The 13,730-nt window shown below is 33.1% G+C and overlaps 3 protein-coding genes across 4 annotated transcripts; 1 reads left to right on the forward strand and 2 right to left on the reverse strand.

The window, feature by feature from the left end:
- The first annotated feature begins 120 nt into the window (after window positions 1–120).
- Window positions 121–6,209, forward strand: LOC134265029 (dihydroxyacetone phosphate acyltransferase-like). The gene is made up of 14 exons (XM_062747278.1): window positions 121–285; window positions 592–788; window positions 1,359–1,535; window positions 1,862–1,991; window positions 2,240–2,443; window positions 2,578–2,729; window positions 2,962–3,092; window positions 3,360–3,580; window positions 3,872–4,129; window positions 4,503–4,582; window positions 4,723–4,863; window positions 5,109–5,320; window positions 5,671–5,732; window positions 5,942–6,209. The coding sequence occupies exons 1-14, from the start codon at window positions 156–158 to the stop codon at window positions 6,022–6,024; spliced, it is 2,178 nt and encodes a 725-aa protein (XP_062603262.1). The 5' UTR covers window positions 121–155; the 3' UTR covers window positions 6,025–6,209.
- A 1,089-nt stretch (window positions 6,210–7,298) lies between these two features.
- On the reverse strand, window positions 7,299–12,055 carry LOC134265030 (uncharacterized). 2 transcript variants are annotated; one of them, XM_062747279.1, is made up of 6 exons: window positions 11,832–12,055; window positions 11,078–11,232; window positions 10,711–10,783; window positions 9,243–9,308; window positions 8,652–8,785; window positions 7,299–8,288 (listed from the first exon to the last, which is right to left on the reverse strand). In XM_062747279.1, exons 2-6 carry the CDS (start codon window positions 11,193–11,195, stop codon window positions 8,107–8,109), a joined length of 573 nt encoding a protein of 190 aa, XP_062603263.1. In that variant the 5' UTR covers window positions 11,196–11,232; window positions 11,832–12,055; the 3' UTR covers window positions 7,299–8,106. The 2 variants fall into 2 exon arrangements, with proteins under 2 accessions (XP_062603263.1, XP_062603264.1); XM_062747280.1 differs by lacking the exon at window positions 11,832–12,055 and adding an exon at window positions 11,580–11,603.
- Window positions 12,056–12,923: 868 nt separating this feature from the next.
- On the reverse strand, window positions 12,924–13,724 carry LOC134265017 (complement C1q-like protein 4). Its single transcript, XM_062747256.1, has 2 exons — window positions 13,681–13,724; window positions 12,924–13,426 (listed from the first exon to the last, which is right to left on the reverse strand). The coding sequence occupies exons 1-2, from the start codon at window positions 13,712–13,714 to the stop codon at window positions 12,963–12,965; spliced, it is 498 nt and encodes a 165-aa protein (XP_062603240.1). The 5' UTR covers window positions 13,715–13,724; the 3' UTR covers window positions 12,924–12,962.
- Between the last annotated feature and the right edge of the window lie 6 nt (window positions 13,725–13,730).

Genomic DNA, 13,730 nt, shown 5'->3' on the forward strand with positions numbered 1-13,730 from the left:
AAAATTCGAATGACAAAATAACTCATAATTTTTTTTTATTTCAAAAGAAAGTGATCACGAAATTTTTAAGAACGTCTTTAATATTTATTTTTCCTTGTCTTAGTTTAAGAAACGTTTGAAACAAGGGATTTTGCATGTGAAACATTTTTTAACTAATGACACTGAATATCATACGATCGGCTTCCAAACAAACATCTAAACTTTGGAATATTGGACTTGGACGTGTGTTTGTGTCCAAATCATCCATTATGTCAGGACAGTCCAGGAATTCCTGGATAAAGAAAGGTGATTGTTTACTGCGACATTCAAACGAAGTTGTTTTCTGTCATTTTCATGTCTCTTTTTTCCCTCAATTTGCAAAAATTGCAGACAACACCCATCTTTTTCAGTCTATTCTGCCAAGAATTATTATGAATGTCTAAGTAAAAACGTACTTTTTAATTCAGGGAGGTAAAATATTACTACAGTTGTTTAGAAAAGGATTTATACATGAATTGTGACTTAGATCAGTAATCCTTATCCTGTGTCAAAACAAGAAATTAACTGACAATGATGGTTAACTAAGTCTGTTTCCTTTATTTTATCTTTAAGATGACCCAAAACTTGTGTCTGGGAAGCAAAAAGATATTTTTGAGGACATCCTCGAAGACCGTCGTCACTCCAGTGATGCCAAATGGGCATGGCACGCTCGAGATGTTCCTCTTTATAAAGAAAACAAACCAAGATCACCTGAAGAGATCAAGAAACATGTACTACACAGTGATAGAGTCAAGTATGCCATAGAACAGGCAAGTTTCAATCATCAGAAACATTGTCATACATGTATTTGATTGTCATAGGTGTTTAAGTGCCTGTGATGACAAAGTACCTGTACTGTAAACATATTACATTTGGCTGTGTATTCTTTTTAGCGGCTTTGGCGGAATGCAGCAACCGCTAAATCAAGTACAACGCTAAATGTCTTACACATATACACATAAATAAGAATATGAAGAAATGCACTAAATCAAATCTACGCTAACTTATTCAAAAGTCCATTTCTGCCAAATATTGTACATGCTAAATATAATACATTTACAGTATTTCTTTATTAAATGGTGATCAGGATCACATCCTATGTTGTGATGGCATCAATAAAAAAATTGATTAACTTTACAGAAATTCTGGTTAAATAAATTATGTGAAAATTTTTGTTTTGTGTCTTGAATAGCATTTATTTACTGGGTAAGATTCAAACCTAATACAGTATGATCTGTTGTGACATTTACAGGTATATTCACTTTATTGATTTTAAAGTGAATAAAAATTTTCTGTCACAATTTAACTTTAACATAACTATGAATATACTGTTTTTACAGGTTTGTGAAGAGAGTGGCTTGCCAATGGAAGAGATTCACAAACAGACTCTGGAGATCCTAAACGAAATGGCCCACAACCTCAGCATAAATGCTATTCGGGGTTTTGCAGTGTTTCTGGTCAAAGTTATGAAGGCCCTTTTCAGAAGAATTTATGTCAACGAGGAAGGTGTACAAAAGGTCCTGCCTCTTGATATCTTTAAGATTAATCCTTTAATGTTCACAGGATCATTAATTATGTGAAGAAATGTTACTTATGACTGAACATTGAAAGCATTATTCTCATAAGATATTACTACAGATATGTTTATTTATCATCCTGGTTTGACTCTGTACATATTTATAACAATGTTATTTCCTGTTCTTACTTTATCTTCATCCTTCACAACATAGTTAACAAATAAAGACTTAGCTCTTTGCTAGATTTAGATTTTGTGAACTGCAATACAAACTATAACAATGTGCATGGTGTTTTGCAAATTATACAAATTCTTCCTTTTTTCCAGGTTCACAGCATGATTAAGGAGTACCCAGTGTTAGTGATGCCCACACACAGAAGTTACTTTGATTTTCTGCTGGTCTCATTTGTTTTCTTCGCCTACGAGTTGCCCCTCCCAGTTATTGCTGCTGCCATGGGTATAAAATTTTAATGAAACTGAACATTAACACACACACACACACACGCATTTTAAAAAGGATATGTCTGCTTTTAGATATTTGTTCAAAGAATAGATTAAGTGAGTTACAATGAGAAAATCTATGTTACACATATTATGAATTTTCTGTTGCAATTAGCTTAATAAGAAACCATTTAACTTATATTTCTGGCTCAAATATTGAAAAATGCAGAACACTAAATAGCTGTTGTTTTTTCTTCTATCCAGACTTCAGCAGTATGAAATTCTTTGGTTGGCTGTTGAGGAATTGTGGTGCCTTCTACATTCGGAGGAGCTTTGGAGATGACCAGCTTTACTGGGCTGTGTTCACAGAGTACGTACAAACACAGATCTGTCATGGTGACCATCCTATTGAATTCTACGTGGAGGGAACCCGAAGTCGAACACTCAAATCCTACTCTCCAAAATTTGGTATATTTTCATAACTATCTTTGAACAAGTATTTCCATGTACAAACTGTAGTTCATTGGTTGAATGAAAGCATGAACTATATAGATGTACATTCTTCCTCCATCAAGGTTTATTTTAAGGAGATTGATTTCTAGGTATGTTGTCGGCATCACTTGAGCCCTACTTTAAGGCCCACATCCCAGATATCATGGTGTTTCCTGTCAGTATTAGTTATGACAAGGTTTTGGAGGAGACATTGTATGCCTATGAACTGCTGGGAGTCCCTAAACCTAAAGAATCCACAGGGGTAAGATTGTTATTGTTTAACTAAGTAGAAATGTTGAAGAATATACATGTATTGCAAAAGATTGGTTGACCTTTGTGTTCAGTAGTAATGATATTTTTTCTAATCAATTGATTCCATGTAGCTTTGTTTTTTTTATAAAAATTCCCATTAATATATTTGAACTCCCTTCTTAAAATAAGTTAAAAAATTTGTCTACATAGAGTGATGTATAGATACTGCTTTTTTCATGCAGGCATTATTAAAGGCAAGGAACATTTTGAATGAGGATTTTGGAAATGTTCACATGTACTTTGGAGAACCAATTTCAATAAGGCAGTACACAACAGGAAAGGTGGATAGGAGTGTTCACAGTTTAGCTCCTAGGTATGTAAGAATTTTCTATTTGCTACATCTTTGATAAGTATACAAATAACAAAGAAAAATCACCTACTGAACAGCCTCATTATAATTTTAAACAGTTTTGAGGCAGTTTGTTTGATATGAAAGGATATGAACCCACTGTAATACTCTTGCCTCTTGTTTATTTAGACATTGCCATGCTTTTAATTTTACTTGTATATCAAAACCAGTTTGGTATTAAAGGCTTGCAGAATATGTTCATTAGTATCTGGTTATTTTATTTAATTCTAGATACATAGCTAGTTTGTCTAAAGAAGAAACAAACCTCCTCCAAACCCTTGGATACGATGTTGTCATGAAGCACCTGTCTAACATGGTTATCTCCCCTTGGTCTCTGATTGCTGCTGTATTGGTTCAGAATAAAGAGGGCATTACAGTCAAACAGCTGACTAAAGAAGTGGAGTGGATCAAGAGACAGGCCTTTAATTTAGGGGCAAATATTGACTGGCCAGGTAATTGGGTGTATGTAGGAGGGGGGGGGGGTGTTGCAGAAGTTACAGAATATTGTTCATGAAATATTTCTTTAAAATAAGCTTGTGGTAAATGATTCTGGAGTAAACCAATGAAGTACCATTATTTGCAAAAACAAATACGTTATTGATTGACTGAGGAGTATAATTGCTATTATCCACACAAATAATATTATATGTATAGATCGGATATTAAGTATGTTTTCAAACAACTCTAGATATCTCTACAGAGGTTGTCATTGGATAAAAATGAATATATATTGACATTTGCAGGTAATGAGACAGCTGATGACATCATCAGAAGTGCACTTGATCTTCATAAAAACTTTGTACGAGTGAGCGAAGACGACGTAATAGAACTGGTTTCTGTGGTAGCACCTCACCAGAAGGGGACTCAGGATGAGTTGATGCAGTCCGCGGCTCAGCATCTTGTCCTCACTCTGTACAGGAATCAACTCATGCATGTCTTTGTTAGGATTGCAATGGTCACCATCAGTATTAATGCCTGTCCAAATGACACCCTGTCATTAGGTTAGTAAAGAAGTTTTCTTTTTATATATGCAGGGTTTTCAAAATATTTACATAATGGTAGATTTCTTAAAAATGTGGTTTACTTATCATCCACTGAGAATGGAAAAATATTGCATAAACAATTTACCGGTAAAAAAAATGATTTGTTGAGAATTCTAGATTCTGAGCATGAGCCACATCAGTTTTGAAAATGTTTGCTATTGTAAGACTTGAGTTAAATTACTCAGACAAAAGGTTTTCATTTACATGACTCATACATGTACATAGTAATGTTTGTAATTGTACAGTATAAATGCAGTGAGTCTGGTTCAAATAACCAGTAAAACACTCATTTGTACTACTACAAATATAAGTTACACTGTTTTTATTTCAGAGGAACTTTTTACCAAATACTCCTTCTTAGAGCAGCTCCTGAATAGAGATTTTATTTTTAGACCTGGTAGTACTAAACAGGTAGGTTTTCATTTGTAGTCATTTGGGAATTCTATAATGACAAAAATTTTTTTTTGAGTTGCAAAAGTCCAAGCTTATAGTCCCATGTTTTGATTAGGTACAACAGTTCCCAATCAGTTTTCATATTCATTGTTTTGTAGGACTTCGAAAATGCTGTGTTGACCTTGACTCATAATTGCGGCGTCATAATAAAAGATCACCTAGTCCAGATAAAGAGATCCCAGAATAAATACACCACTTTTTTCAGTCAGATGTTTGAGCCATTTCTTCTTGGATACTGGGTAAGTGCTGACTGATTAATATTTACACATTGCAACAAGGAAAAAAATATCTGAATGAAAATCAGGTGCATTTACAACATGCACCATTATATGAGAATTAAATTGTACTCACTTTTGAAATAATATGCATCTTTAAGTGATTAGCACATGCAGAATAGGCATATTTCAAATTCCTATACATTTGATTGCATTTCTTCATATTTACAGGTATAAGCTTTAAAGATTGTTAATTTTGGTCTTTTCAGATTCTCTGTCGATGCATATTATCAACACAAATAGATGTTCATAATAAACCAATAGCCAAGCCACCCAAAACAATATCCCGGGAGGCCCAGACGCTGGGGGCGCGATTACTAAGGGAGCGGTGTGTCCGGAATCTAGAAGTTCTCTCTTTGGACTTACTGGGAAATGGGCTTCATGCTCTAGTTCACATGGGAGCAGTCAGGAAAGAGAAAAGGTCAGATGTTTATATTATGTTGGACTCTTAATACGAAAACAAACTGATCATTTTCTTTGTATTGACTAATGGGTTAATTTTTTAATTTTTAATCAAGGCTCACTATTCCTCTGTTTACTATGATATTTTGCTTTTAAAAACCATACAATTTTTAAGCATAACTTCTTGGGCAAAATTTGCTAAAATTGTTTTTTAGTTTGACAATTTTTTCAAAGGAATAATGGTTATTTTATAAATCTTGTGAGGATGTCTATGAATTTCAGGGAATTTATGCTTTATGAATCATCTTGATATTACAGACTGTAATTGATTCAGAATTCTCATGTTTTATGATTTACATGTTTTTACAGAGATGGACAAACATACATGTTCCCAAACACAATTGTTTTGACCAGTGTGTGTTCTCAGCTAGGTATGTCTTTGTTTCTCCTTGTGAGTTTAAAAAAATTGATAATGATGATAAAAGCATAAAGCTTCGGGCATTCAATGGAGTGAGAATTAGAATTGAGATTACTCTGAAAAACATGAAACAAGAAGCAAAAACTGATTGGTCTTAGTGCATATTTTCAAGAAAAATGATGAAAGTAGCATTTACAGGAATACATTTTTTTGTATTTACAGAACAGTTTTTTGAAGTTCCACAGATTCCAACAACTAGTATCAATGTAGAGTCCAAAACAGTTGTCATCACTGCCAAACTGTGATTGGAATATTCAATACTGTCAAAATGTGGTAGAAATATCCACTTTTGACAAACTGTGACAGAAATACATATATCTAGTACTGTCAAACTCCAACAGAAATACTACTGTCAAACTGACAGAAATTGAAGTACATGTACACTGAAAATCTGTGATAAAAATATTTGTCTTTGACGAACTGTCTGAGACTGCCTTCATCCATAGCAGAGAATATCAGTCATAAAATGCTATTAATTATGATTATTGTTAATGATCCTGCTGATTGTTTGCCATTTCATCTTTTGAAAATGTAATTGTTTCTTGCTCAATGTATAACATTGTCATATGTTGAGGATTAAAGTGTATGTATGTTGTAAACATATCCATGCTGTCATAGTCATACTGTATAAAGAATGATAGACTGGGTCCCTTGACCCATCTAAAGGGCTCTAAGATTATAATTCATTTAAGATACATGTACCTGACATAATGAAGTAATGAAGGAGTCAGTGTGCTTTCTGGTTTGTGCATTAATTTTTAAAGTTCCGTAATTTTAAAAGTGAGATAGCACCTTCCCCTTACAAGCACTACAAAGATACTCTGTTAATACTATTTGTACTGTATGTAGATACATGTATTTAATTTGCTAGCACCAAAGGGTTATCGGCAATATATTAGATATTTTGTTGCATCAGGAAAAAGGGCAGTTCAAGAAATTGTAAAATATCAATATTTTTAGTTTTTTTATGGAGATACAATATGTATATGAATTTATTTTTGTTGCACTGTCCTGTTCATATACCTCTCAAAGTCAATTTTTTTTTATATGATAGCTGAATTTGTGTGCATGAAAATCTGTAGCATCATTCATAATTGGAATCTACTAAACCAAGTAATCATGCATCTTCTATTTGAGTTATAGCAATGCAAAGCAGTCAAAGTTTTTCTATCTATATTTTCAACAACACACTGTATCTCTGTTTCTAATACAATGTCTTGGTCAAGTTTGGCATGATTAAATTTAACATGTTTTGCAGCTAAAGTGCACATTGTAGGGAAGACATTTGATTTTTTAGAAATTGGATTTTATTTTTGTTTTCATTAAAAAGCATTTATTGTAATATGAAGTCAATGCGATGAAAATAAGATCTTAAATCTGCTAACATTACATCTTACCCTAAGGGGTGATGTGCATGAGCAGATCAATGTGTTAATTTATATTTACTGGTAGATAAGTGTTTAAAATAAGGCAAAGAAAATATAATGTAAAATAATTTAATAATTTTGTAAGTTAAAAAAATAATAGTTACAATAAGTGCCAACAAAATATTTTAGAAGGTACATGTACTATTATATAATAAATATTTTTCCATCACAATCATATGGCATTATAATGTGACATAGATAAAATGTTCTACAAATGTGAATATTCTCCCAATGACAAGTATATTTTTGTATGTGAAATCCAAAAGCTCTGTCAATTTAATTGAAAGGTGCAATACAGGACTTTTTTTTTTTACATTGTCTAAGGGTAAAAAAGCATACATGTATATTAAAATCATTTTATTCCTTTAAAGTAACTGTTCTGCCAAATATTGTCATTTTTTAAAAAGAAAGTTTATTTATTGCCTTATTATTATTTTTTTTTTATTAAATGATATATCATGTATACAGTTTTGTCTTAAATTGATGACAAATAAATATTTCAACTTTTCTTGACTTTGTTGAATGTGTAAACATCAAAGTATATGCATAACAATTTGGGACTCATTTTATAGTAATAACTTGACAATTTTCTTTGGTTTCTCTCAATTTTACAACTCACAAAAAATGAACCAAATATTGAAGACAACAAATATCAGCCACGAAAAAATATAGTCAGAGTTTTAATAGGCCTAAGTCATGTGGACACTTGTGGTTAAAAAAAGAGTTAAAACAGGGGGATCTGAATATAAATAAAATCATATCTTTTATAGTTATACAGGTATAATAAATGGTGTACATATATGAAAGTCCCTTCAGCCAAATGTGTTTATACTGTATGTCATAATGTAAGAATTTTAAATTTACTATAAATACTATAATAATAATAATACTGTTTGGTCATCAGTGACCTGTTAATTCTTTATAGTATTCACTGTCCTCTGTCTGTGTGTAGATCTCGTGAGTTACTATATTAATTGATGGTGTGGGGGTCGGGATGTATCTCGTCTCTGTCACTGTGTAAACTATACCCTCCTTGAATGTCTTTAATATGTACAACAATCCACATAAAATAAGAAGAAAACCTGCAATAAAAATATATCAGTTATATGAAATTTTTTGTATCAATACAAACAGCAGTGATCAACTTCAACATTAATTTATAAAAAAAAATATATTCACTATTTTGTTCTGAGGCACACATATGCCATGAAATACCTGAAACACCTCTTCTCCACCCCCTAACCCCCCACCCCCCATACTACCACCACCCACTTTGCAGCCAAGTGCTCTGGTTCAGAAGTGTCATGTTGTAAATTTTGAATTTACCTGGTGGAAGTAAATACAAAATTTACAACATGACACCAGATTCACGGGAGCGGCTCAGATGAATTGATTTTCACGGAAATAAAACTCACCACTAATTATCCCTAAAATGATAAACTCACCACTAATTATCCCTAGAATGATCCTCATTCCCTCCAGGAAGACGGGGATGGAGATGAGGAGGTAGAGGATCCCCTTCTTCCAGTTGTCCATCCACATGACGATCTGCCAGCAGGCACAACAGCACCCCTCCTGTCTATCAGTAAAATAGGTCATATTAATTATGGGACCTTAAACTGACATGTTCAAATACAGTGTAACTTGTCTAATCCGAATTATGTGTATTCCAAAATCTTGCCTAATACGATGTTACCTTTAACTAAGTCTCTTTAATTCAATAATAAATTCAATTATTTAGAATTTTATCAAATCTGGGATGTTGTTTGAGCTGGATAATTTCTTCAGAACCAGAGGTGTTCGGATTAGACAAGTTTCACTGTATCATCTATCTAAAAACATTGTGTTATTTTGATACGAACTTCGAATTCTTGTCGTTTCTTGTTGTTTTTTTTTCCAATCTTAATTATACTGTAATTTGAATATTTTGTAATTTACAATCAAATGTGAATCAACATCATGGAAACGTCCATTCAGCGTTGGTTGCATATGTTTGAATAAAACTTGATAGCAGCTTTTAATTTATTTGGACTTACTTGCAGCAGACAGATTTATTGATAATCCATGCTAGTTCAAAAAATGTCACAACCGTAGATGCTCCACTACAAATATTGAAAAAAAATCTCAATTAAAGTTTTGCAGGCAATATGATGAACTGATCTAGATATTGTGAAATCAATAATTAATCAGATTGGCCTCTATATGAAACAATAAGTGCCTATGCCACGAACCCATGTTTTTTTCTTCTACCCACGAAATTTTGACCTCATGAAAATAGTAATTTTATAGTATGTCTAATATTTACATTTTCAGAACAATTTCGAGTTGAACTTCTTGAGTAGATATAATTTTTCTTTTAGAAATGCGTGATATAATCTATGTCAGGAGTATAATGTTCTTTATAAAAGAACTTACTAATATGCCACGAATGTCTACTATTTGCCAGTGTCAAAATTAATTCAACGTTTTTTTTAAGATAAAATGTAGCAGGTATATAGACAATTGGAAAAATACAAATTAATTGATTTCCTACATTTAAAAGACGGATTTGTCCACTTTTCGATTCCTACCTAGTTTACCTCTTTGATAATTAACTTACATTTTATGTTCATAATGTATAGAAAAGGAATGGTGTAGGTGTATATATACGAGATTTAGTTTCCATTTCATTAACTCTGAGACTAAGTCTAATTCCACATGTAATGTAGCAACTATCAATGCATGGGCGTCGGAAGCAAATTGAAAGGGAGGGAGGGGGACTAACCCAACAAAAAGGGTAAACCCCAATTTTCAATGCCTATATTATGTGAATGTTTGCACCCCCGGTTCTGACACCTATGCAATTACTATATATAATCCACTTAGCAATAAAATGTTGCGTGTAAAAAAATTGGATTTACATGTATATCATTGATGATGAACCTTAATAACATTACACAGAATAATATGCCTTTCTGTTTATTATAAATGCTAGTTACAATTCAGTTTCAATTAAATTCATGGGGGGGGGGGGTTGGTTGGTTGGTTGAGTCTGTCTACTTGCAACTTACTACTGATAAGAAGAGCTTTCCCTGCCTGGTAATTTTTTTCAACAATTTGGACCTCCCAAAAATCTTATTTCCCCTTTCTTAATGGATTTATCAATGTTTTTGCACTGGATATGTTATATATTGTTTGTTGAATATGCAGTGTGTTTATTGATTGACCAGGCTTCATTGATTACGTGCCTCTCGTACATATAAGATGATAAACGTTCTCACGTGCGTTTTAACACCCCTTTCCCCCGTCCACTTTCATCGATTTGCGCAACGTCAAAGATATGGTCTAGGATGTATTTCGTACATTATTTCAGTAAACCTTTGAATGAATTGTGTGTGAAATATTCTCATCCTTATTAAACATTGTCTGCTTGCTTCAGCTTATAGTTCAGACCGGGACAATAATAATTGGAATACCGGTATATTCACTTACACAAAAATATGTATTTTTGCTAAGTTTACCTACATCAAATAAAATCCAACATATTGAGTGTGTGTTTCTTTGTCCTGTACAACGTATACAGCTGCTGCCCACATTACTACAATTATATAATAAACATTTTCACTACATTTCTGCACTGAGTATTAGTAAAAGGCTTAGTTAATGAATCCTGTTTTTCAAAACGAATTTAATTGAACATTGAACTTTCACATTACGAATTAAACGACCAAAACACAAACAAAATTAAAGACACTGTTAGAAAGGAATTGCAAAATATAATTCTTTGTTGAATTAAACTTAATACAATAAAGTCTGAAAAAAAATAGTGGACCATGTTATGTATCTAATAGTTAAAGATGCACGTTAACGTTAGATCCGCGCCCCCACTTACCGGCCAGTGTCGCCAGCGTTGACAATCTTGCAATGATTGTGATGTGGCGTAGAAAGGGCGGGGTTTTCGTGGGGGATGCTGTCAAAATGCGGTCCTTTTCTCCCGCAGTCGTCGTCATTTTATGCCATATTGCTGTACTATCGCTGAATCATTATCTGTAACAATTCATAAATGATTCACTGGATATGCACCAATGATGGCGTGGTAATGATTACTATATTTAATTTTGGTTCAATGAACGAAAAGATCAACACTGATCCCCATATGTAGACATAGTCTGCAATGTTGATACAGCTTTTTTGCTGCATTTCTGAAACGTTGGTTTGGGCTGTTTACGATTTTACAACCCTTTTGATACTGAACGCAACTTGTTTTACATTCTAGCAAATACACACAAATTACCAACACATACATTGAAAATGGCCATGTCCCCGCTTTTATTTTTCAAAAAAGAGAATTTTTTGGGTCTTCATAGTGTAATTTGTATTCATTACAAACTTACCTTATATTTACTTGTATATTTACCAGCCCATAATCAAGGTATGTTGAAATGACACCAAAAATAAAATCTTTGACAGACGTAGTAAAATTTAAATATCTTTCCCTTTAAATTGAACAAAAAGTTTATTTTTATAAAAAGTTATTCTCAAGTTTCCAAAAGCGATACACAGAGAGGTTATGAAACAAGCCTTCTACGCCCGATCAATTTCTTTTCGTTTCAAATACATCTACCAAAATAAATACTAGTACTAACCTAAAGTCCCATCTGATTTAGTCCAATGTTCAACGTTTTTTTTTCTCTCTAAAATTTATGAGTTATCATTTCAGCAAATACGTTCAATTAACTATCTGTACCAGAATAGATCGATTTTTCGTATTTTGTCCTCTTGCGAATTCTTTGTTCAGGCTGAAGCATAAAAACTGAAGAAAAAAAATGACACAACTCGATATGATGACAGCTGTTACATGTTGCTGTACATTACACTAGCACTGGGACATTATAAACACTTAGGAGTGCCTGAAACCGTGAAGTTCATACCCTTTGTGCAATTTGCAGAAAAATGAATCTTTCGATTTTATATTAATTAGTAACTGACAAGTAATATCCTCAAGGCGCATGGAAAATATAATGAAACATATCAAAAAATTCTGTAAGGGACAACTATATGATTCCAAAGGAGGTGGCAATTTTTTCCTAGTCCGATTATTGATTTTAAGGGCGAGCGAATAATTTCTAAAACGAGACAACCTATTGACAAACAAGTTGATGAAACAAGAATACGAACAGATTCTTTTAATTTTTAAAGTCAAAATTTCGCAAGTTATATTATTGATACAATGACCTTTACAGCAAAAACAATCTCTCAGTTAGTCAAATTCTGTTGAACATTTTCATACGAATTGTCAGGTCATTGATCACAAACTGAATTTCTTTATGAGTTTTTTTTTTTCGTTTTTATTTCGATTTTGACAAGGACGTACATACAATTTTATTATTATACCTTTTAGGTACCGGTATAACGTTTTTTTAAATTTACTGAAAATTTCAGTAAAACTAATAGGGACTATAACTCATGTGGTTCGGATTTATTATTTCTCTCTTCTCCCCCCCCCCCTTTCTGCTGTATGCACTGTACTTCACCAACTGCAATATAATGCTCGATCGTGAGTAAAGTGTACGCTGTGGGCCTGAGCTATCTATTAATTTAATATAGTGATAAATCTCTAACATATAACTTTCAATATTGACAGTTTAATCTGAAGGAAAGGAAAGAAATTTGAATGATAAGAGAGATCTGCACAGCTCATATAATTTTTTTTATTTCTTTCAATATTAAGCTCTGCACATCCCCCACAAAATCAGTACACAAGAAAATTGTATTAATTAGTCGAGTTTCCATCCAGCAAATGAAGTTCTCGTATACCAACGAATGCTTTCTATGAAGGTAGTACAAGCCATGAGTGATCGGATATAAACATCGTCATGTGCATTTAATGCTACAACTATAGTCCCCGAATCGGAATCATAATCTGCACCAACGTCATCAGTTTCTCCAAAAGTGCTACTCAAAATATCGTCGTTAACGTAAATTCCGTATTCACATCTTCCATGGTCACCAGTGTAGATAGTCCATGTAAAAACATAAATCCCTGCAACAGGAGCTGTGAACGTCCCACTGTGCCCATTATATCCCCCACCGAAATTTGATTTGATGACGTCAAAAATGATCATATGGTGATTGCTTGGATTTTGCTCTGATTTTGACATGTAGGCATAGAACGCTACTGGATTATTACCGGTAGTACCAACGTTAACTAGTCTCTTCCCATTGCTTATAGAAGATGGTTCTAAAAGTAAAAAGTATAAATTTTTTTTGTTTCACAAAATATAAATGACATGTTAGATGTTATATCTGCATACATGACCTGTCGGAGAAATTGAACCCATGGCCAACCATTTTCCTTTTATTAAAAATCAAATGTATGTATTACATAGGCGTCGGAACCGGGGGGGGGGGGTGTTACCTTTTTTGTTGGTTTAGCCCCCCCCCTTTTCAATTTGCTACCGACGCCTATGTATTATATATAATAAATGTATTTACCGATTTCATTTTGATCAGATGCAGATTTTTTCATTTTCTCCACATCATAT

The sequence above is a fragment of the Saccostrea cucullata genome, unplaced genomic scaffold, assembly GCF_032062105.1.
Source record: "Saccostrea cucullata isolate Sc308-1 unplaced genomic scaffold, CSIRO_AGI_Scuc_v1 ctg357, whole genome shotgun sequence".
NCBI lineage: Eukaryota > Metazoa > Mollusca > Bivalvia > Ostreida > Ostreidae > Saccostrea > Saccostrea cuccullata.